Source organism: Polyodon spathula, chromosome 14 (genome assembly GCF_017654505.1).
Source record: "Polyodon spathula isolate WHYD16114869_AA chromosome 14, ASM1765450v1, whole genome shotgun sequence".
Taxonomy (NCBI): domain Eukaryota; kingdom Metazoa; phylum Chordata; class Actinopteri; order Acipenseriformes; family Polyodontidae; genus Polyodon; species Polyodon spathula.
In genome coordinates, this window is record NC_054547.1 from 23,338,340 (window position 1) to 23,362,363 (window position 24,024).

At 36.5% G+C, this 24,024-nt stretch overlaps 1 protein-coding gene across 3 annotated transcripts in view; it reads right to left on the reverse strand.

Moving 5' to 3' along the window:
- LOC121326830 (ephrin type-B receptor 1) overlaps window positions 1-22,075 on the reverse strand; it is a 382,350-nt gene extending 360,275 nt beyond the window's left edge. For all 3 annotated transcript variants that reach the window (XM_041270396.1, XM_041270397.1, XM_041270398.1), the window contains exon 1: window positions 21,864-22,075. In XM_041270396.1, coding sequence (XP_041126330.1) covers window positions 21,864-21,921 — 58 coding nt within the window. In that variant the 5' untranslated portion in view covers window positions 21,922-22,075. The remainder of the gene's footprint in view (window positions 1-21,863) is intronic.
- Between the last annotated feature and the right edge of the window lie 1,949 nt (window positions 22,076-24,024).

The window sequence follows — 24,024 nt, forward strand, 5'->3', positions numbered from 1 at the left end:
TGTAACAATGTGTATTACCCTTCTCTGGATAAAAAGCAGCGGTCAGGGAGTTTAATTGGGGAGGAATCATCTGCCCCTGGTTGCCTTCCATCCCAGGCAGGGTTTGAAGCTGTTCGTTTAGGACCAGTTACTTGGAGCTGTCATCTCTAATCTGTTCTCACCAGGAAGCCCCGGACAGAACGATCCCCCTCCCTCCACTCATGTTCACTCATCTCTCCTAGGTCCATTCGATCTTGCTAGGTGATTAGAGCTAAGCTTCAGTTTTTTATTATTCTGCTACTAAAATCAATACTCCATTACCTTTGCCTTCTTTTCACCCAGACCTGGTACCTGACCGGCGAGCTACGGAATCAAAACAGGAGATTTTGATGTGGTGCTGCAAGGTCATTAAGACCCTGCCACTCCATCAAGGAACACGCCACCTCTGGTTCTTTTTCCAAATATATATATTTTTTTTTATTAAATGGGAACTTGGAAAACGAGTAGTCAGGAGATGGGAGACAAGCTTTCTGACACAGAGAACAAACACTGTCCATTTATTCAGCGCTTGTCAGGCGCATCAGGTCCAATTTATTTTCCCACGTGCTGTTTATTTTACACACGCTGTTTAAAATATATCTTTTTCAGAGTAAAACAGGTTTAGAAGGCATTTAATCGCAAAAGGACACTCAGTACTGTATCTACAGCCAAGCCCAACCCCTTGTTCGCTGTATTTTTCACATACCTCTTTTAGATGTGCATACTGATAAATCTTCTCCCGGTCACCCGTTTTATCACCAAACTTCAAGAATGCAAGAATGCGAAGTCATTATTTTATTACTACAACATCTCAAAAAGCTCTGCAAATGTCTGTGATATTCTTTGAGCGCTAGATGTAGAAGCAGCTACCTCCTTTGTTATGTCCGTGTTATCTCTGTAGTGGATGGAGCTATGAAATACGGCCTTTTTTCAGTTTGAAAGGCTTTCTCGGCTTTTTCCGGAGAAAAAACGACTAGACCTGACTGGAAAGGGAAAATTGTAATGTCGGACCTGGTACAACATAGGACCACTAAGGTTAAGGGCAAGAATACTGTTGTAAAAACTTTGTACTCATTTAGATTATGCTGAGACAACTCTAAGCAGAAATATTATTGCAGAAATATGTATTAGCCTAAATGAGAGACTTTGTGAAACTATAATACACTGACCTAATTTAATAACCTTGATAGAGCCTCTTGCAATGCGCATATAGCCTAGTTTCTTATCAGCAGCTGCAATTTTGAACAGGAGCTTCTTGTTTTTCACTCTTACCTTGTCGGAGTACTAGGATTCTTATGGTACCAGAAACATTTATTTTAACAACAAAGGCAGAACTGGCTGACATAACAGGTGTTGTAATTCAAAGGCCTCTCGCTTTTATAATCTTTATCTTAACAAGTGAGAGGCAACTCCATGGTAGAAGATATATTATAGGTTTTAGAGAAGACCTCATACATCCTTATCTTACAAAAATGGGGAGAAGCCTTGTGCTGCATATGGTTAGTTTTAACCCTTTGCCACTGGACCGTTCTAATTTCATGCATTTTTGATCGATGACGCACCCTGTGTTATGTGATGTCTCACAGCAATAATAAGCCATGTGGTTATCAAACCAGTCTTTATGAAGAAACAAAAAAAAATGTTTCCCTCCGTGTATTTTTAATGACACGCTTCAGGAAAGTCGTGTACAGGAAATGTGATCGGCAGCGGCAACTTGCGTCAAGCTGAGTTATACAGGAAGTTCAAGATATGCCATGTAAACACAGCACGAAGACAATGCAGACTTCTCATCTACAGCTGTTTTTGAAGGTAATTATCTCATAAACTTGTAATTCAATATGTCTTTCGATTCAGTATATAATATTGGATTATTTTCTGTATATATATATATATAAATATATTAGTACTTGTATGACCCCAAACTGGTTGCTGACTATGCAATATCTTCCTATTTTTTTAAAAATGTTTTTTAGTAGATCAACAGTCAATACCAGGAGATTTTATATATATATATATATATATATATATATATATATATATATATATATATATATATATATATATATATATATATATATATATATATATATTTATTATCCTTTGTTTAACTAGGTAGTCACATTGAGATGAAAACGTATTTTACGAGTGAGACCTAGCCAAGCAGGCAGCAGCAAGTCAATCGGACAACAAGAACAAATACACAATAAAATACAATTAAGACACAGGCAAATCACATTTAAAACAATATATCACATTTAAAACAAAATACACAGAAGTAGTCAACTATTTAAAACAATTACAACTCTCAGTCACAAAATCATGCAGTTTACTCTTAAATTACAATAAAGATATCTGGGTCTGCAGCTTTAGTTTGGACTGGAACTCATTCCAGAAGCATGGGGCATAATGAGCAAAGGATCCTTTACCAGCCTCAGTATGCACATTTGGGATTTTAAAATGCAAAAAAGAATTAGATCTGAGGCTATGAATACTATGGGAAGCTATAAGGTATTCATTTAAATAAGTATATTCATATAATTTAAATTGAATAGCCTTAAATACCAGAATATACCAGTGCTTCAACCTGCGTAAAGCCAAAGAAGTCCAGCCTACCAAATCGTATAATATGCAATGATGAGTATTAAATCTTGTGTTTGTAATGTACCTCAATGCTGCATGATACAGCAAGTCCAGTTTACCTAAAGTTGATGGTGATGCAAACCTATATACTGCATCACCATAGTCAATTTGAGGCAAAAACATACAAGCAATAAGCTTAATTTTTTGTTTCCATAATAACATATATATATCATATCATAATGACATTTATAGCGTATTCCCATGCCCAACAGATGAGTGTGGAAACATGCACTCACCTCTGTCCAGCACACTGCCTTTCTTCTGTTCCTTTAATACTAGCATATGGTAATGCATCAGTAATTAAAAACATGTGATGCAAATGTATTCTAGATGGACATTCAATATGCATTCAATTCAATATAGCGCAATCAAATTTGAATTGGGCGAAAGCCCTAATTCGTCTGAATATACCAATATCTGCGCGATAATTGTGATGCGCTAGTTCCAATAACTGCGCAGCGCTGGCTCAAATAGTGTCGGAGTAATAGTCCACTCTGGAGTTGGGTAGAATAGTACAAATGTACAATAGTACAGATCCACCCTCCCCATCCGCACACACCGGAAGGACGGATCAGTTATGTGTGTTATCACTGTATTGATATGATGGATAGCGGTAGTGTGTTTTCATGTACACTTATATATGTTCTCCACAGGCATAAGTTAGCTGAGGCAGGACAAACGGTTCTGTTAATTGTAATTTCTGGCCGTTTTTATGCAGCTGTCCATTCTGCTGAATGTCGATGTTGGTAATTATACAGAGACTGTTCATTTATTGAAAAATCATATTAGGCTACAATTAACATTTTAGGAGCATATTAAAAATGAATTATTATTCTTACAAAAAAAAATGGCATAACGAAAAAAATCAATTCCGGCGACATTGAGTTTTAAATGTTTGACGCCGACAACACTTAGTACTTAACAACTGTTAATCACTCATCTTCAATGGGTATTTTGCTTAAAGCACATAATGTGTTATATATCTTGACTGATGTTTACTTTGCAGGTGAATGAACTCACTCCTTTTAGTAAATCAGAGAGTGTGCTACCACAGTAATGGTGTCATTTGAAACAGTGTACTTGCTGACTGTGACTAGATATAGATATTATATATATATATATATATATATATATATATATATATATATATATATATATATATATATATATATATAAAAAAAAAATCATTCAGAAAAAAAAGACAGTAACCAAAGCCTTTTTTTATTTCAAAAACATACAGCTATGTCGGATCAGCTGGCCTTTAAAGAAACCTATCTAGTATTTCCTTGTGTTACAATATTGTCCAGATTCAATAAAACAGTAGTGTTATCAGTTCATTCATTTGATTATTGATTGAGTTATGGAGCCAATTGTGTATTTGAATGGTCTGTATGTATGTGTGCACGATATATTGTGTGGTCTCGTCTGCTGTCATATCGGTACATACTGTGGCAACACCAACGATAGCAGCTTATCGGGGTAATGCCATTACTAATGGTGACTGTCCATCATTCTGCATTTTCGCTTGGCTGTTGTGTGCAGTTGATATATTGGTAGTGAATGCGCAGATGGTTTTGCGAGGCACAAACAGATTTGCGAATTGCTCAAAAAACTGTTATATTCCAATGTCTCGCAACTGCTTTGTGCCGTTGGAATATCTCTCATTTTGTGCCAAAGCACTATTTGTTTGCAAATTTAGCGAGGGGATTGCACGAAGATCGAAGATCAGACCCAAAGACAGACCTGATGTTTAAATTTAATTAAGCCTTCTGATGCACAAAGGAGAGAAAAAGTCATATTACGTACGGGAGCAAAATTACAATTAAGTATCAGTTGAGTTTGGTAACACAGTCTTAACTGGTTCATCTTTTGAGGACCTCTCTGCAAAGCTGACTACTGGTGTTGTACTCAGAGCCTCTAGTTTGGACAACTGTCATTTCTTTGTTCTGTTTTAAATTTTAAGACATATTTCTCTGCAGGAGGTTAAGCATAATCTTGAATTTATATCCCCCCTATATTGAAGCATGATGTTATAGGGCAGGATTATTATTAGCTTTAGAGATGTTGTAATATTGTACACATTTAGTGTAAATGGGTGCCTTCGACTGACTGAAGGTACGTGTTGTAACCATATTGATTTATATAGTATTAATGCTGTTAGTTTACAAAGACACCAGCCTGTCTGGACTGTCTATGAAGTAGATCTGCGATCATTCAATCCATTTAAGTGTTAATAAACTTTGAATACCTGAGTCTGTGTGATTATTCTTGATTAACTGTTGTCTGAGTATATGAAAATCTGTAAGCCAGTACATGAATAACACACTATAGGAGTTATGCAAGTGATTTGTCCCCTTGTTTGCTTCCCTGATTCTACTAAAGAATAAAAGAAGTGCACAAATGTAACAACCATCTGGAGCATAACCAATGCAGCCAGTAAGCAGTTCGTATCCCCAAATCAGCAGTTATCTCTGCTTTGAGCATTTTAACAGGGCTATCGATAATCAAACAGGTCCTTAACTGCTGCTATCGTACCTTCTGTGCTGTTACTGCACTACAAAGTTGTTATGTTGGTTAATCCCCATGTCACTGAAGGTTTCAGCCCTCACAATGGTGTTCCTACTATTTTATCACAGGCTTCAGAAAGGTTACGAGGGATTACCTCTTGAAAGGCATTTTCACAGAAATTGTACACTTGATACCTGGCAGTCTACCTAACAATCCCATGGATTAGCAAACAGCCATCAATAGACTGTAATCTTACTGTTCCATCCCATTCTAGACTCTTAGTTTTGCAACCTGCAAAATGATGAATCAACTAAATAAGTACACATATTAAACAGATAAAATATGGTTCAAGTCTGCCAATATAGAAGCTGGGGGTTTGTTGCAGGAACTATACCTTTTTTCAAGCAGTAAATATCCTCCTTTTTTCCTGAACATTTTAGGAAATGTAAACAGTTTTTTATATATTAAAAGGGATTCACACAAATCCATAGTTGACAGAGATAAAAGGGAGGTAACGGGAGTTCTGTTTGATGGATAAACTCCTACTTCAAATTCATCAAGTCAGTGACACTAGTGATATAAGACTATCTTCTCAAAGATCTGTATTCCAATATTTTGCAGAATGGAAATAAGCATCAAACCAGAAATAAACGGTATAAAAACGGTAAATAAAAAGTCAAATGTTTCATGTCTGGGCTTGTAAATACTCTTATGTTTCTTATTTGTTCCAGAATTGTATTTGGTGTTATGAATTTATTAAGTTAATAGCACTTACTTTTTGTTGCATATAATTGTGCTTGTATTTATAAAAATATATCATGGTATGTTTTAAATGTACCATTTACCACATTTCTGTCTTGCTTTGTACTTCTTTAGTAAGTGCCTAAATTTGATTGAAAAAGGTACAAACCATCTGCCCAATTTAAAATGTTAAGATATTCTTTTGGCTGAACATTTCAGGCTTACATGAGTTCCAACATTTCCTCTACTAGATAATCCATCAAAAGAAAATGTCCCTATTAAAACCCTACTAAATAAAATGTCAGTTTCTATCTACAGTGTAAAACTGAAAAGTGTGTGCAAATTAGAGAAGAGCACAGCAAGTTGGCTCTCTGCTCTACTGGAGAATTGCCAATAAACTTGCTTGCAGAAGCTGTACAAGAAAATATAAAAGCTTTCATTTGTTCTCCTTTTTTTTTAAATTGACTTACAGAACTGCGCTCTAAATTGCCAATAACTCATTGGTACTCTATAATTAATTTTCCATTATAATATATTGAAGTAAAGCAATCCGAATGTATAAACCCATAATTCATTCTCGAGCAACAGCCCCTACACACTCAGTCTCGTAAAGCACTGGTAAGCGTGCCTGCCTCTTGTGTACTCGCACATTCCTTTTGAATCACAGTGGCAATTGGTTTGATATTTTTTAACCCACATGACGGGTGTCATTAAAGTAGATATTGTTAGCGAAAGAAAAAATGACAGTAAATCTTATATAATACTTTATAGATCTCACACTTGCTATAATGAAAGAGCTGCATATTGTGTTAAACGTGTATTTAATTTGTAATGGTATTGTTTTCATAGCATTTGTAAACAATAAAACTGTTAAATGTCTCTTGTACTCTTTTCCGTGATGCACTTCCTGTTAAAGGAACACAACAAACACAGATGTGTAGCTTCTGGGAGTTTGAGTTTTTACTTATTTATTTACTTATTTTTGACAATTACATTTTTAACTATTATTTCTCCAGAAAAAAGAAAAACATTTGAAATGTTTTCTACTTATTTTCTTTAAAGAGCTGAAACTGCCAGAGCCAGATGCATTGGTTTGTATTTGAATACCAATCACTGCTTTTCTTGTGACCGACAGGTTTTCAATTTCAATTCTTTAATGTGACTTTACGAAGAAGATCAGAGATACAGCAATGAGTACCTGCAAGGAGCGTTCGATAAATATTCCCTATCATAGTTGCAAATAAATTACCGTTAATAAATCAATTTCACCTGTACCATAATTATAGCAGTATATATTAGGTAAGACTTACTGGAATTATTTTGTTAGCAAGATGTACTTTAAAATCAGAGGAGAATAAACACTTGTGGAAAAAAACACATATTTGTAATATATGGGAAAGTATGATCCCTATACTTTTCATATATAGAAATTGGCCCCTTCTTTATATATTTAAAATATATGGGATATATTTAAAATATATTTTAATCTCTAATCCATATATTCATTGTATATGTTGAAAATATATGGTGCACAATATATTTTCATTAGTCTGTAATCCATATAAAATAAATATATGGATTACAGACTAAAATATATTTTAAATATATCCAATATATTTTAAATATATAAAAAGGGGCCAATTTCTATATAAGAAAAGTATAGGGATCATACTTTTCTACCAAATATTACAAATATATGTTTGTTCCATAAGTCATTCACGGCACAGTATTTGAACGTTCAGATAACTTCTAACGTGCATAAATTCTGAGGAAAAACTAGAACAAACAAAGGCCATACATTCAAAGCATTTACTCCAATATTGTTTTTTTTTTTTTTTTTTTTTAAATGGCAAAATACCAAATACAATGTTGCCTTACTATAACATGGTATTTTTCCCACTCAAAAATTAGTAGTTAATTAAAAAGAATGTCAATTAGACAATCAGTGTTGAAGCACCTTTTGTGCAATCAAGAAACTCGATTGCAATTTGTGTGATTGCTAGTCCCAGCCTCTTGTTGCATACTGTGCCCAATTCAATTCACGATTAGCTAGGGAAAAGGCATTTTAGAAAATATAAATGCAATAACAGTTCCCCAAAGTTATGTGTGTTGAGGGAATGGCTGTAAAAATAATTGTGTTTAAAAAGAGGCACAACTCAGTGCAGGGACTGTAATAGAATGGAAGGTTCGTTCTCCAACGCTTTAATGCTTTTGCCAGATCAGTTGTGTTCCAAACTGTCGTAGCGCCCGCTGTTCAAACCCAGGAGAAGTAAGCTGGCGCTTGGGAAATTAAATAATGTGGTTGGATCCCTGACACTTTCTGGTAAGAATAATAAATGAGTCTTTGTTCCTTTCCTACTTTGCATGAAACTGATTTTTCTTTATTGGCAGAAATGCTATGCGGATACTTCCCCTGGTAAACATAGAACTGGATTCATATTTCAGTTCTAGAAAGTCCGGGCCTCTCGTGAACTATTACAACAGGCTTTGCTGCATTTTGGAGGAAAAAGGATGCTGCTTGAATTTTTTATTAAAACGTCTTACTTTTTGAAAACTTTATTTGCAGGGGCCCTGCCAGCCTGCCTGTGGAAAATAAGGAACAATGAATCTTTGTGCACACCAGTCTTGTTTTCCAGATACTGAGCAATTCTATTACCTGAAAGCAGAGGTTAGCATCCCCAAGGACATGAAATTACAGCTTACAGGTCCCTTCTGAAAATGACAGTAAATATAATAAGGACACATTTTTCTTTCATAAAGAGAATGTTATTAGCCACTTATTTCCGAATTGAACCATTTTGAAATGATAAGTAGTAGCACATTATATTACGGGACACACATACCAACGAAATATCAGGGTATTTCTCTCTTACACGGTAACTACTGGTGGAATAAGAGAGTATATAAAAATATCATAGGCAACAGTGTTAACATGCATTTACAAGCTTTTGCTCACGTGTTGGTGTGTTCACATTAGTTACAATATAAGACCTGTAACTACCCAGTTATTACAACGGTAATCACCCTGGAATCTAAAGTGCTGCTGTAGGTTTACTAAGTCATTGAGTCAATATAGTCATCAGTCATTGACTCATATGAATCATTCATCCAGCTATAAGGAAGGCACAGTTTATTTAACATCAGACTAGTGTTCCGCGGTATATCGATACCAACAGTATATCACGATACCAAAATCCTACAATACCATATATAGAAGTATCACAGTTTTTCAAGGCCATGTGTTCTTTTTAGGGTTTTTTTTTTCAGCTTTTAAAACAAAGCTCTAATTGTGTGCTTTAAAAACAATATGAATTAAGCTTGCTCATTTCCGCTTAGCGGAAACGACCACCTACCCTGTGCACTCTGGGAAAATTAAATTACTGCAGCAGTCATGGTGAATGCCGGAGAGAAGCTTGATGTGGAACTAGTTTGGATTTCAGCCAGATGACAAGGGAAATCTGGTTGAAGGAGGACAGTCAAAATATCGAACATGTTTTAAAGAAGTGAAAAACAAAATGGAAGAAATGCCACCAATTTATTGAAACACCTTTCAGCTCACCCCCCCCAATCTCTTTGCTGAAGTTTACTTTGACTGTAGTTTCCTCCATTTTTTTAGTTTATGATTTCCAGTGCATATTACTTATAAAAAAAAAAAAGTCACAGCAAAGGTAACTCATAAAAAAGGAATGCGCTAGAAGCTGATCAAAAAGACCACTGATGCTTGTTTACTTCATCATTACAGTGCATTTGCTAGAAAGTGCAAAAATTAAATTTGCAGACGTGTGAGCTTCACTAACAGGATCAATGTGACGCCTCACCTGCAGAGGTTCCGAGTCACACAACACAAGTCCACAATGCAGACGACTACAGGTTCAGCATGAAAGCAATACAAAGTACTTGCAGTTTATTATAGTAAGTATAGTGATAGTTTTTTGTCTAATTTACTTTCTTTGCAAGAGTTTTAACAATCAAATCGAATAGCCTCCTCTCGCTAGTAAAATGTCTTATGTTCCTATTTAAGGTGCACTGGGGCGTTGTTTTGATGGAAACATTTGGCTTAAATATTTTTAAACAGTATTCTGTTCTAACAGCACGTAAGAAGAAGGCATCTACATTAGTAGCCCATTTGTTTTAGAAATGTAGCATTAAATATAATGCTTAACTTTTAATTTTTCACTATTGAATTGCATATGTTAGCCGCGTTTTTAGTCATACAGTTCACCAGAAAAAGTATTTTTTTTCTTTTTTTTTTAATCCTGCTGAGCTAATTTTATTCAATTATTTGTAAGTGGTGATTTTCAAAATATCTAACACTATAAAATTGTAAAACAAACGCAGTGTTTAAAATTAAGGAATACAACGCTTGTGTGTATTCCCTAATGCAACACATTACTCTGTTCATTTAAAAAAGAAATGTTTTACAGTGTACACAAATCAGGCTAGTTTAGTATTATACTGTGTTTACTTGTTTTCCTTTTTAAAAGATTTGTACATCATAGATTCATGGAGGTGTTATGATGTAGTGACTTTAAGAGCATAAGAAATGTTACAAACAAGAAGAGGTCCATTTGGCCCATCTTGCTCATTTGGTCATTTATTAATCCAAGCAAGAACCTCATCAAGCCATTTCTTGAAGTAACCGTGTAAATCAGCTTCCACAACAGTGTTTCATTTTTTCATTCCATGCTCACATTTTTAGGGCACTTCTAAGATACCCCTGTATAAAAAAACATCTGGCCTAGTTATAAAAAGTCTGCTCAAGGAAAGTATTTCTGTGTTATTTGTTATCTATAAGAATTAAGAGATTCCTTGTATTTGGAGTATTTGAAGCTATTGCATCGATACTCCCTAAATGAGGTATGGCAGGACACTACATCACTCCTGGCTCCTGAACATTTAAACATTAATTGAAGGCAGTTCTGAAACTCAAGACCAGGGGCAGATCTAGTGTGAGTTTCCATTCGACCTACAGTAATGTTTATATTCAAACCCTATCTGCTAGCGCTGCTTGTTGGTTTCTCTGCTGTGTGGTTAAAGTGTTGTTTTGAAGACACCCAGTACTAGAAGACAAGCAGCAGGGTCTCAGAAAGGCAGAACTGTACACTCCATGGTGGTTGCACATCAAAGCTCTGCAGGGACTGTACTCGCTGGAGTCTCAAAATTCATATTCACCTTCTCTCTCGCCTTTCATTGCCAGTAATTAGGAGATAATGATGCGTACTTCAGAGGCGTCTGCCATCATGAAGACAGAGGCCTCTTTTACTCCAGCTCACGCAGACACACATCTATCATTACACAATCTCTCCCCTTCCCTTTCACTCGACATTCAGGACCATTAATCACACACTAACAAAAAGACAGAAATAGAATGGCAGAAAAAATTATTCAGTTACCCTAACTTTTAATATCAATAGTTTAATGTGATTAACTACAGGGTGCCATTTACTGTTCAAGGAGAGAACAGTCTTCCAGGTGGATAAAAGTCTATCCAATATAATATTAATAATGATATTACAGAAACATTCCAATTTTACGCATCTAATCGTAACCACCCAGGTTTAACTGGAGCATTATACTCCAAGGACGATTAAATCGAATTATTTGTTAAACCTTTTAAGATCCTCACATAACACAACAGGGATTCCTTAATGTGCTGTGCTAAAGTATATAAGTTAATATGTATTTTTATTACTCAGCATTGTGACCATCGGAATCGCTACACACTGTAATATGAACTTCATAAAAATAAAAAATAAAGTGTCTGGAAAAATATGTTTTTTTTAAAAGAAGGGCTATAACTACTGTAAGAGAAGCATTTTGTATTAAAACATAATTACAGCGGGATTCGATGATATGAGCTAAACAAATTTAAGCTAAGGGTTTATTAAGGGATTGATCTAAACTGCTGAGATTTCAGTGATTTATCAGTATATACAGCCTGGATTTATGCATATCAGCTTGTATGTTGCATTTATAATGTACACCTGTTTTGAGATTATTCAAGGTCTTCAGAAATTACTAACAATGTATTTTTTAACAATCATGGGGAGGGATTGATGTAGCGATAAGTATTTCTTAACATTAAACCAATGGATTACAGGATGTAAGGAAGTGTATTTCTGTATTGGTAAAATTGAATTGGACGCTTTTTCACACAAGGAACCATGTTAATCATACCAAAGTGGCACTGGCCTACCCCCACTCCCGCTTCCCTCACTGGCCGTTCCACAGTTGGAACACACATTTCCAAAATCTAGAAACATATAGTAATAAATCTGTATGATAACATCACAAATCTAGAAAAACAATGTTCCATTCTGGGTGCAAAAAGTTGTTGTAAATGTAACCATAGTGATGTATGTAAGGATGTTGTGTGCAATATAAAGAAGAAGCAAATATGCTTAAACAAATTAAGCAAGGGATAGGAAATATATAAATAATTTGTACCAGTAATTACTTATGTTATATGTATTATTCTGGAGAATATAATTGCCAGTCTTATTAATAAGTAAAATGTCTTTATTTTTATTTAAATTGCACAAAACACTGTATTTATTTGAACTTATAATGTCTTTTCTTCATGTAAATAGGCAGGTTATTTAATGCTCGGCAGCTGTGTTATTTTCCTTGTCTGTAGCAATATTCAACTACCTTTCCCAGAGGAGCAATGAGTTTATATGTATGTATGTATGTCAATTACTTTTTTTAATGCGATTGTGTGAGAGATGTGTCTTCCTAAGTCTTGAAAGTATACTGCAACTATAAAACACACATCTGAAGGCAGTGCAATTAAAAATGGTAACCAAGTTAAAAACCCTTCATGTTGTAATCATTAATTCCACTGGTTTGTGTGCTGTTCTAGAAAGAGAGTGTTAGCTGCAGATAATGAACTGCTCCTTGAGTGTGCAATTATCAATTTAGCAAAAAGTTTTTTGTTTTTTTTTATTGTAAAATTTACACAATGCTGTACAACACTGTAGTGTCTTCTGCCTTGTAGCAAGTTAGTGGAATGGCATTATAAGGGCAAATGGGAGCCATGACAATACCATCTTACAGCCTGTTCTGCTGTATAAAGAGACACTATATAACTAAGGAACACTGTTGAACATTCTGTTGAATGCATGTTTATATATATATATATATATATATATATATATATATATATATATATATATATATATATATATATATATATATATATATATATATATATATATATATATCTGATTTGGCCACAAAGTCACCCTAGAGACTCTGAAACATTTATACATCTGCAGTGTTTTATTATATTTTTTGGTTCATAGAATAAAACAAATGTTACAAATTATTAGATTTTTTTTCCAGAAACAAATACATGAAACTCATTTGCCTTCCTTAAAACCCAAAGGAGACATCAACCCATTGACCCTTGCCCTTGCAGTGCCCAGGGGATGGAGTTCAGTACATTGCACCAAACTGGATTAGTCACTGGTCAGCAGACAACAGATGTTACCCCCTTCCATCCTCCCGGAATGCAAGAAGGGCAGAAAGTAAGCACAGAGATAAAGAAGCAGTATTCCCCCAGCTAAAAATGAGCTGCTGTTGGAACAGAACTGGAAGTGCCAAAGGTACAACACATCATCTTATTACAGGGGTCAGGAGTGGGTACAGCCAAGAGCCTGAAGGCAGCACAGGAACGAGGCAGGGGTTTGTTCACAAGCCCATATTGAAAATATTTGCTTCCTGTTCACATTTTTATTGAGCTAAAATCTAAATTAGTGCCATAGACCTTATAAAGTATACCTATGGCAGTGCCATAACAGTTAATGTAATTTAGATCAGAGAGGCCTGAAAGCTCCAAGGAGCGTGTGGGTCTGCAGCTAAATCTACATTAGGGAATGTAAACAAACCGGTAAGCCAACTAGATTCTGATGAAGCAGACTGAGCAGAAAGCTATAGAAGAACATTCCAAATGACTGTGGGACACTGCAGCTTGGTTGCTAACCACCCTAATTAAGAAGAAATAGATACAACAGCAAAAAATGAATCAAGGAGAAATTAGAAAGACATCCTTTTTTGTCAAAAAGTGAAAACTTTAGTTCCTTGCTTCAACACATTCAAATACATACAAAATGAAATTCCTTCATTTTTGTTCAAACATTTTTCCTCCCCTATAGTTTTATACAAGGGCAAACACTGTAAAAAGAAAACAGAACTACCCGACTGCATGTTTGTCCCTGCAGGAGAATGCAGATTTCTCATTTCATAAAGTTAACTTAGCAGCACACCCGAATACGAAAAATAACCAAACCTTTCATTCTCGGAAAGCTGGATTGCTAAACTGCCTCGCTATTCAAAGCCCTTGGTGATCTGGTATGGGGCTAACATGAAATGTGACAGAACTTATTCAGATTCAGATGTTACTGGTCAACAGGAAGAATGCAAAATCATAGACAAAAACAATAAAACAGTTGCTTCTTCCAGTCTGTAAAATAAAGACGCCACACACTTCTCAATTAAAATAACTATCTACCAGTCAAATAACATTGCAAGCTTCCAAATAAATGCTACCAATACCTCATATTACTTTTGAATGGGAGCAGCAACTAAAGTGCTGGTTAATTAAAAAGTCTGATCAGTTTGTTAGTCCAGAGCTGAACTCTGGTCCTTTAAGAAAAGGAGAACTCCCTTAGCACTCCCTTCCCATTTCCCCTCACACTTCCTGCTATTTTAAGAGTGCCTATCCTGCCTCAATTATACTGTAAGCCCTGCCATCCACTGACCTAAATTAACCCTTCAAACAGACTCAAAACTGTACTTGTTTTTGTTAATCAGCTGGCAAAATATTAGGCATAACTGTACTAAACCATAAAATAATATCAATATTTATTTTAACCATTTAACCAATAGTAACCATGGTTAGAGTGCTAGACTACAATATGCAGTGGGTTTCATTAGCTCAGTGGCAAGAGTGCTCTGGGATGCAGTGGGGAAGGTAGTAGTTTTGAGTATCTCAGTGATTAATGAAAATGCTGGGATGCAGTGTGGAAGGTAGTAGGTTTGAGTAGCTCAGTGGTTAGAAGACATGCCGGACTGCAGATTCGTATTTAGTGGATTTGGCCTCTTGCTTCACTGTAGTCAAAAGATGTACTGGATTATTTGGAACATTATACAGACTAAACAGAAGCCTGCAGCCACTGTGGCAGTGAGTGGGGAGCCAGTGTACAATTGCGGACAACGGGTAAACGCTAGCTATAAAAACATGTTAACGTACTGTCTATATACTGTCAAACTATAGCACTAGTCTGTAAGCTTTCAGTCTGGATGGGTGAACTTACAATTCAGAAACATTTGAACAGGAAGGGTGAAGAAAGAGAATTAATTCAATTGCTTTAACTCCCTACAAGTGGATTTTGTTTTCTGTCTGTCTGTTTTTTTTTTTTTTTTTTTTTAAACTTGCCTTCAAAAGGGCCAGTTCATTAAAATCCACCAGACTCTGAAATGAGCACAGCGGGATACAGCAGAAACCTGCATGCTTGATCTGTTTAAGTACAGACCCCAAACCTTCTAACAAGCGTTTTAAACCTGGGGGGCTGGCAAACAATAAAAGAGACATTGCTGTATTAAAAAGCATTTTTGATAACAATTTGCTTAAAAGGAAGCATCACAATTACCACTCAATTGTATGTATGTATGTATGTATGTAATTATATATATATATATATATATATATATATATATATATATATATATATATATATATATATATATATATATACACACACACACACACACACACACACACACACACATACGTTTTGGTCTCTATCACAATATGTAATGTAGCATTGGTCCATACTTAAATGTTACGCCCCTACTGAATACATCAAAATTGCATCTCTTGGATCCACATGTCCTCTGTCGTCTTGGATGTAAAAGAGGTATTGGCTAAGTAGTGGGATGAAAGGACCCCCAGTGACCTTTAGTTCTCCAGAGCTGCTATGGGGTGAGGGAACGTAACTGGACATAGGGGAGTAAAGTAACTGGGCAATCTCAGACACAATGAAGATCTAAATACTGCTGTCCTTTAAATCACTAAGCAGGACAATGATATTTTTATTAGACAGAAAAGCACTTAATAGACTCACATGCACTGTTAGATGTTTCCATTTCAAAACCATGAAGCACAGTTTTAAAATATTTAGATCAGTCACCGTTCAATTGAAAAGACATTGGACAGAAAACAAGCAGCCTTACAGAAACCGTGCTACACAGTGAGCTCTAGAGTAAGGATGCCGTGGTGCAAGAAAGAAAGAGCATGCATTGGAGAAATCCAGTGTCACAGACATAGTTCTGGAAAACATAGCTTTGCAATGAGAGGGAGCATGTACTACAAAAAACAAAAGAAAAAAGCATGTCATTAAAATCTGTGCCGTTCGTGGATTTGCCAGGTCATTATTCACTTGCCAATCGTAACTCACACCATTTACAGAAACATCACTTACTTCTGTTTTCCCTGGAACCAATTAGATCTAGATTGGCCTGCTCTTGCAGATGCCTGGAATGGGAAGATGAATTAAGAGGCAGGGCAAAATCAACAGGGAGCCTGGAAATGAAGCGCCTCTCTCCTTATGCAGTATCGCCTCATTAAATTGCCCGGGGGCTGACCATTTTTGGTTTAAGGCAAATAAATCAAGGAAGAGAGGGAGGAAATGAGTAGAGGAGAAAGAGGGGCAGGGAGAGAGAGTGAGTGAGAGGTAATAGAATGGGGAAGGAAGATAAGAGGGAAAGAGGGAGAGGGACAGTGGAGTGAGGCTTTTTGTACCATACACAAGAGGGGTTGGACAAAAACACCTGTCATAACAACTGGGAATATTTGTAGGGCCACTATCGACAGCATCGATTGGTCTACCAGATGTTTAAATTGTCCTGACTATTCCTCAGTTATCTCCACTTTTTAATTCATGTATGAATCTTTTTAAACACGTGTGCATTCTTGGATAGAGAACCACCTGCCAACTGGGCTCCTACAATCACTTATAAAAGCCTGTCAGATTTCTTGCACATTCTTGACTGGGTAATGCAGCTTTTATATTTCAGAATAACGACACCATTAACATCACCAATTAATCAGCTTACTTACCCAACAGTGTGTGCTACATATGGCAGGTATATAGAAAACTGTAGCTGTTCTAGTAAACATACCAAAGCATCCTTACATGAAATACACACTGTGTTACACCGACAGCAGCATGTATTCTAATACACATGAAATACAATGGGTGCAGCTGCATAAAAGCTCTCCTACAGTCTCAGATTCATCTTTGCAATGCCTGTGCTAATCACAGTGAAAGATATTCAATCATGTTGGCTGCTACATTTGTGGACCTCCACTGCAAACACACTACAATGCCATTACTGCGTTGTGATGTTGCAATGTGGAGGAATATGTCTTTTAAACCGGGCTTGCACTTGTGTTAAGCCAGACAGGAAACATGATTGCTTGTTGCGTGTAAGACAGGCAGAAAAAAAGCATTGCAGTGAATGCTTCTGTTAAGCACATCACGTTACATTTACATAATATGCACTATACGAGAATTTTTTTTTTTTTTTTTAAAGAATGTTGATTGAAAGTTTTAGAAACTAAACAATCTTATTGGTTCGTACCCAAAGATGTCTTAATAAATGTCTTATGAGATAATTGTACTAATCCCATATGGTAAGAAATTAGTTCTGCATCACATTGTACCAGATGCCCTGTATTAAGTGGCCTCAGCTGCACTGATAAATGAATTCTCACCCATTAACACTTGTAAAATAGTCCTCTTGGGTCAGACAGGCTTGTGAGCAGCACCCAGCCAATTCAGCTAATCTAAAAGACATCTTGTAGTCTCACCATCTGCAGGACTAACCGGGAGACACTTGAGAGTGTTCACCTGCTGAAATATATGCATGCTTAACACCAACCAACATCACGGCCCATTGAAGATAATGTAGTCTGTCAGTTCAGGGGAAGCACCCACACTTTAAATTGCTAGGAATTATTTACCTAGTGATGCACAACAATTTGCTGTACATTTTCCAGGAACATCACAACTGTCCTCCTCTCTCTTTCTGTGAGTGTGACCATGTCTGTCTTCCTCTCCCTTTCTGTAAGTGTGACCGTGTCTGTCCTCCTCTCTCTTTCTGTGAGTGTGACCGTATCTCACCCTCTCTCTTTCTGTGAGTGAGACCGTGTCTCACCCTCTCTCTTTCTGCGAGTGTGACCGTGTCTCACCCTCTCTCTTTCTGCGAGTGTGACCGTGTCTCTCACCCTTTCTGCGAGTGTGACTGTGTCTTTCCTCCTCTCTCTTTCTGTGAGTGTGACCATGTCTCTCACCCTCTCTCTTTCTGTAAGTGTGACCATGTCTCTCACCCTCTCTCTTTCTGTGAGTGTGACCATCTCTCTCACTCTCTCTTTCTGTGAGTGTGACCATCTCTCTCACTCTCTCTTTCTGTGAGTGTGACCATGTCTCTCACCCTCTCTCTTTCTGTGAGTGTGACCATGTCTCTCACCCTCTCTCTTTCTGTGAGTGTGACCATGTCTCTCACCCTCTCTCTTTCTGTGAGTGTGACCATGTCTCTCACCCATGGTCTTAAACTTTCTTTTTAATAACCTATATGCTGGATGGCATATTTAGGCCACTCTGAGCAATACATTTTAAATTTAAAACGTTCTTCCTATGTGTAAGATACTATGAATAATGAGTAATGCATAATATTAATAAGATATTCATATTGTCAGCCACACTGTGGAGGTGACTGTTAATCCATGTAGAGGTTTTTCATGACATTTTGTAGCATATTTAGTATTCCTTCCATTAACAAATACTTCCTGCAGCGTGTGCCATTCTATAAAACGGTTACTTTAACGTAATTATTTTTATTTATTTATTTATTTATTTATTTATTTATTTTTCCCCCGTAAGGTGCTATGCCTCAATTATAAAGCTAATTCGTATTCCGTGTTTCGTTGCTAAAGCCTGGCTGTGTGGTTTCAAAAGGAGAGTGGAGGAAGGGACTGAGGCGACAGCCAACACCTGAGACCCTCATGAGCATCTTTCAGCTGCTTCAGTAATGAATCTCAGACGTGGTAATGGACGCTAGGAAAGGATATATGAAAAGAGGGGGACATAATAACGATGTTGCATTAATTTGCTTTATTTTATACCTGAAACATAATCCGAAAATGATCAGAAAGCCCCCTTCAACAAACCGTCGATAAAATGGTGAGTGAATAGGAAGCGCAAATTGGCTTCAGTAACAAAAGACGCGTTGAAATCTCAGCAACGAATGCAGATAACTTCAACAGAAAACTATAAACTGCGTATCGTAGCTCACCTTATCTGGGTTAGTGCTGATATACTGTATGCTACACATCTTTTACTGCATGGAAAATTTTGTTAAGGCAAACAGTTACAATGTTGCTTCTGTTTTCCCAGAGCGGGTAGAGTACCCTTTCTACAGAGTGGCCAAATACGATTACCGATTAGGCAATATTTTGCAGGTACAGCAAGATTTAAAAATGAACAAAATATTATTAAAACGGATACTTTTCAAGCACAGATAATTGAGAAATCTATTGCGCAGGTCTATACAATCAAGTGTATAGACTGTTGTTAGATGCACATATTGCGACGGCGTACATTTAAATGTTTCTATCAAATATATTTATACTCGCAATCGAAAAAACAGAACAATCCTAGTTCCAATGACAATTCCGGAGAATAGCAGGAAGAAATTGTTAATATGCGTTACACAAGTGAGGTTTTGGGGTCGGCACTTGTTCTAGCTGAGAAAGGCGGTGGGGGTATTTTTGTTGGTAACCCGTTGCGCAGCAGCTAATGTGGCAATCCACCCAGAAATAAAGCTCAGCTCGGATCTATCAGATCAGACGATCGTGCAAATGAACAATAACTATCAAAACTAGCTGTTTTAAATACATAAGCTTAATACCTGGAAAGGAAACCACCAACAAAAAAGCCTCAATAAAACATCACGCCCATAAAAAATAAAAAAAAATAAATAAATAGACAAACATGCAACAATTCGATCTACAGTAGGCTACATCAAGTACTTAAATGGACAATCGTTTATAGAAAGATAAAATATTTAATAATTGATACATTTGTAATTCATTTCCATTTAACTAAACAAAATAATTGTTCTTAGGCTCCTATATTGTTGATATTAAACTTTTTTACACGACTGCCCTTGTCAAATGCATTCAGTAATTCGAAATAATATAACCTAGCACACTCGAGGAAATGAATTATGCCCCACTATAAAAGAATCCCTAGATCCTATAGGTCTGGTTTCAAATTAGAAAATCACATTCCTTTTTCGATCTCGAAATATAGGAACATAAGGACAAAACCGCAACATCAACACAGCTATTGCAAATCAATCATAAAATTATTTGAGGCGTATTCGCCGAACACAGTTGAAGTCGTGTGCTCATTTGTGGTTTAATTACTATTTATTTATTTGATGAACCATCAAGACATAGCCTACTTCAGGTAACATTGCCCTTGAAGGATGAATAGCCCCACTGTTCTCTAACAGGCTGCATACACAATCACGGTTTACATAGATGATACATCAAATTTCGGTATGCCCATCCCTGCCTGCCCATCCCTAAACCTAGGCCCCCACACCCCCCCCCCCCCCAACCATAGGCTGCAACCCCCCCCCCCCCCAAAAAAAAAAAAATAAAATAAAATAAAATAAAAAATAAACAAGTATAACTAACGGTGACTGAGTTTTCTGCTTGACCTATTTATTGATGTGACATCCCAGAGTACTATCTTTTGAAACTCTACAGTTGCCTACCAAATGATCACAGGGGGCTATAACAAAGTGTCGGATTGTAACAAGAAACACTGCTGCCCGCTTTTGAAAAGAAAGAAGCATGAAGATGTCAGACCAGCTGCACTAGAGGAACGCGAGAAATCAGAACTGTGACATTCCCTGCTTGGTTCCTCAAACTGTGGTTGGTGCATCACATCATTGTGGAATAAACTATCGCTCACATTCAACTGGATTTAGTTAGAGGCTAACCCATGCGATTACCATAAATAATAACAGCATTGTGTGTATATTTTATTTAATTGTATCTACATGCACGTCCAAAACTTGAAGTAATCAATCATTTTATTGATGTAGTTTGCATAACATAATGAAGTGTGTTTTGTTTGAAACAACCTGCCCTGTGTTGTTATACTTCTGAAGCAGAAACGCAACAATAAGAGCCAGTAAAGTAGCTGACCGCCGGAGTAAACACCTGTTGGAAAACCCAGATTGTATTTCATTTAAATTATACCAAAACACATTTTACATAGTTCCAATATACATGTAATGGCTCAATTAAATGCTAACCACGCTTATTAAAAATGAGCTCCCAGAGATGAGACCATCCACCGATGCGACTGTACCTGATCAGTAGGCAATGAACAGGAGCGGAGTATCACTTTTTTCTTTCCCTTTAAAAGCTTTCACACGGTGATATATTACCGACTTCAACACCAGCCACGCTCAGCAAGAAAAAAAAAACGAGTTCAGCTGCATTTATTAAGCCCAGCCGGCAAGAGAAAAGCAAAAAGAAAAGTAACCTAATTTTACAGCAAGATACAGAATCCACATCCTTAAAAGCTTACAAGCTGAATTCAGACTCCTAGATACGGGCTACAATCTGAATTACTGCATTGCAGCATTACAGTTCGGGGGCTATTCTGTTAAGAAGCCCGCCGAAACCAACCCGTTTTTAGTTGGTTTTAACAAAATCCATATGCTTAAATCTCAATTTGGCAGGATGTGCTCCGGTTGTAATCAGCAACACCTCAGAATCACAGGTGTTCAGGTGTAACTGTTGGGATAACGCACACTGCATTTCACAAACATTGAACCAAAAAAAGACAAAATCCTCAAAATAGTATTACCTTCCACCGCAGAAACTGTAGCAATCAAACATAAAACCGCAAGCAATCCCAGTGACATGGCAAAGTTATTTTCTTTTCTCGCTCTGCCCTCCTTCCTTTATTTTTATAAAGCACAATCCTTGTTGTGAAAAGCGGTATTCCAGTTGCGAACGTGCACCCTTCAGCAGTAAATATTTTGTCTCACATTTCAAGCCGTAGTAAGTAGTATGTGAGAACTGCTTTGGACACTGAGTTCGAGGGTGGTGAGAAGACCCCCCTCACCCAGCCCTCTTAACACCTTTTAGCCAATCACATATACGAAACTGTTTCAACATAACCAATCAGCAAACAGCATTTCCACCCACCAGCATTGTTAGTCTTAAAAAGTTTTTACTGACCTACATGAGGTGGTGCTTTTCGTGGGAAAGGGAAATAGCACCGCCAAGTGTTGTCTCAGTTGTATTGCGGTGGCTTTTTTTTTTCCTTTTCAAGTGTGGTCAGAGCTTCACGAAGAAACACAGGAGTACTCAATCTAGAAGAAGCGCTGAATACTCAAACTCTGTTGCTTCATTGATTAGCAGAATGAAGAACATGGCCTGCAATGGTATGTTTTTGTCTATCGCTATAAAAAAATAAAAATAAAATAAAAACAGGGGAATCAGTTATAGCGGTGATATTTTAAAGTTATATAAACAACTGCATACGTGTAAATATAATTCATTGGTCTCAGTTTACTTTTCACTACTACATTGCTCCATAATTTAGCTTCCCTGCACCACTATAAATGAAACTCGTTTTCTTCAAGAATTCTTGAGTCGACAGCCTCATTCGATCTTCAAAACGTGCATGTCTCCAGTCCTTGAACTGCTAAAACACATAACCTCCATGTTTAACTGTAGGCACAAGGTTTCTTTATTGAAGGCTTTCCATTATTTTTTCTGTAAACGTACTGTTATCAATTTTGGGGGGAAAGTTATATTTTAGTCTCATCGGAGAAGATAATTTTGTTGAAGAATGCTTCAGATTCGACACATTTTCGGTTTGTTTTACGAATTGTCTTTAGAAGTGGTTTGCAGGGAAAGTTTACACATATATATATAAACTCTTCTGTGTTCAGGTGCCTGTGAAATGCCCCTTCGTGTATTATTATGCCTGATACTTAAAAATCAAGGCCTTGGCTGCTAATCATTGATTTTTATTATTTGTTTATTTATTTTTTAATTTATTTATTTATTTTGTTTTTTAGACCTCCACTTCTTTCAGGCGTTTCAGTTGAATTTGTTCAGTGGTACTTCTTGATTATTGCTCTAACTGGATTTTGGTATTCCATATTTTTGTATACTGTTCTGTAGCCATTTCCTTTGTTGCAGTTTACTACAAGTGCATTTCTCAAACGTGTCTTCTCATATGTTCTTACGATATATTTTTAATTCGTTTTGTTATTTTTTTCCATACGTTTAATATAACACTGGCAATGCTTTATTCATGAACAAATATTTGAAATGGCTGAAGTGCTTTATTATTACCCTTTTATAGATGTTGTTTGTTAAACCAGAAACTGTGTATTTTGGACTCTGTCATATTAATTATAGGCTGACGCTGACTAAATGCTTGTATTAACATGTTTTCTTGAATTATTTTATAATAAGTGTAGGGTGCCAGGTCCTTTTTGTCTATGATTCTTGTGTAGATGCCTGCATTTTACACTGGCATGGAAGGGGAAGGTAGAGATTGATCACACATGCTAAGTAGTGCATTGAGTGTCACTGACTGACACCAGGCCTGACAGACCATGGCTATTTTCAATGACTATATTTCAATGAATCGATACATGGTCATTCTGTAGGCTTTTTAAAGGTGCACCAGGTGTCTTGGTAGGCAGTGAGATTCTTCTGGAGCAATAAGGTCATAGACTGCAATCCAACAGCAATGCCTCAAGTCCGGGGCTTTTGATCAATAGCAGGCTGATCATCTTTAACAGCAAAATGGATTCTAGGTCAGTAAGGGCATGAGGAGGATAAAGGATGATTTTTTTTTGGATTGATCTTTGTATGCATTGTTTTCTGTATATCTTCCTTAACCCCTTAATGCCCACAAATTAATGCCCTCAAACTAGGGGTCATAGAAACAACCTGAAGTGCAAAACACAAATACAAATACAAAAAACACAAATACAAATAAA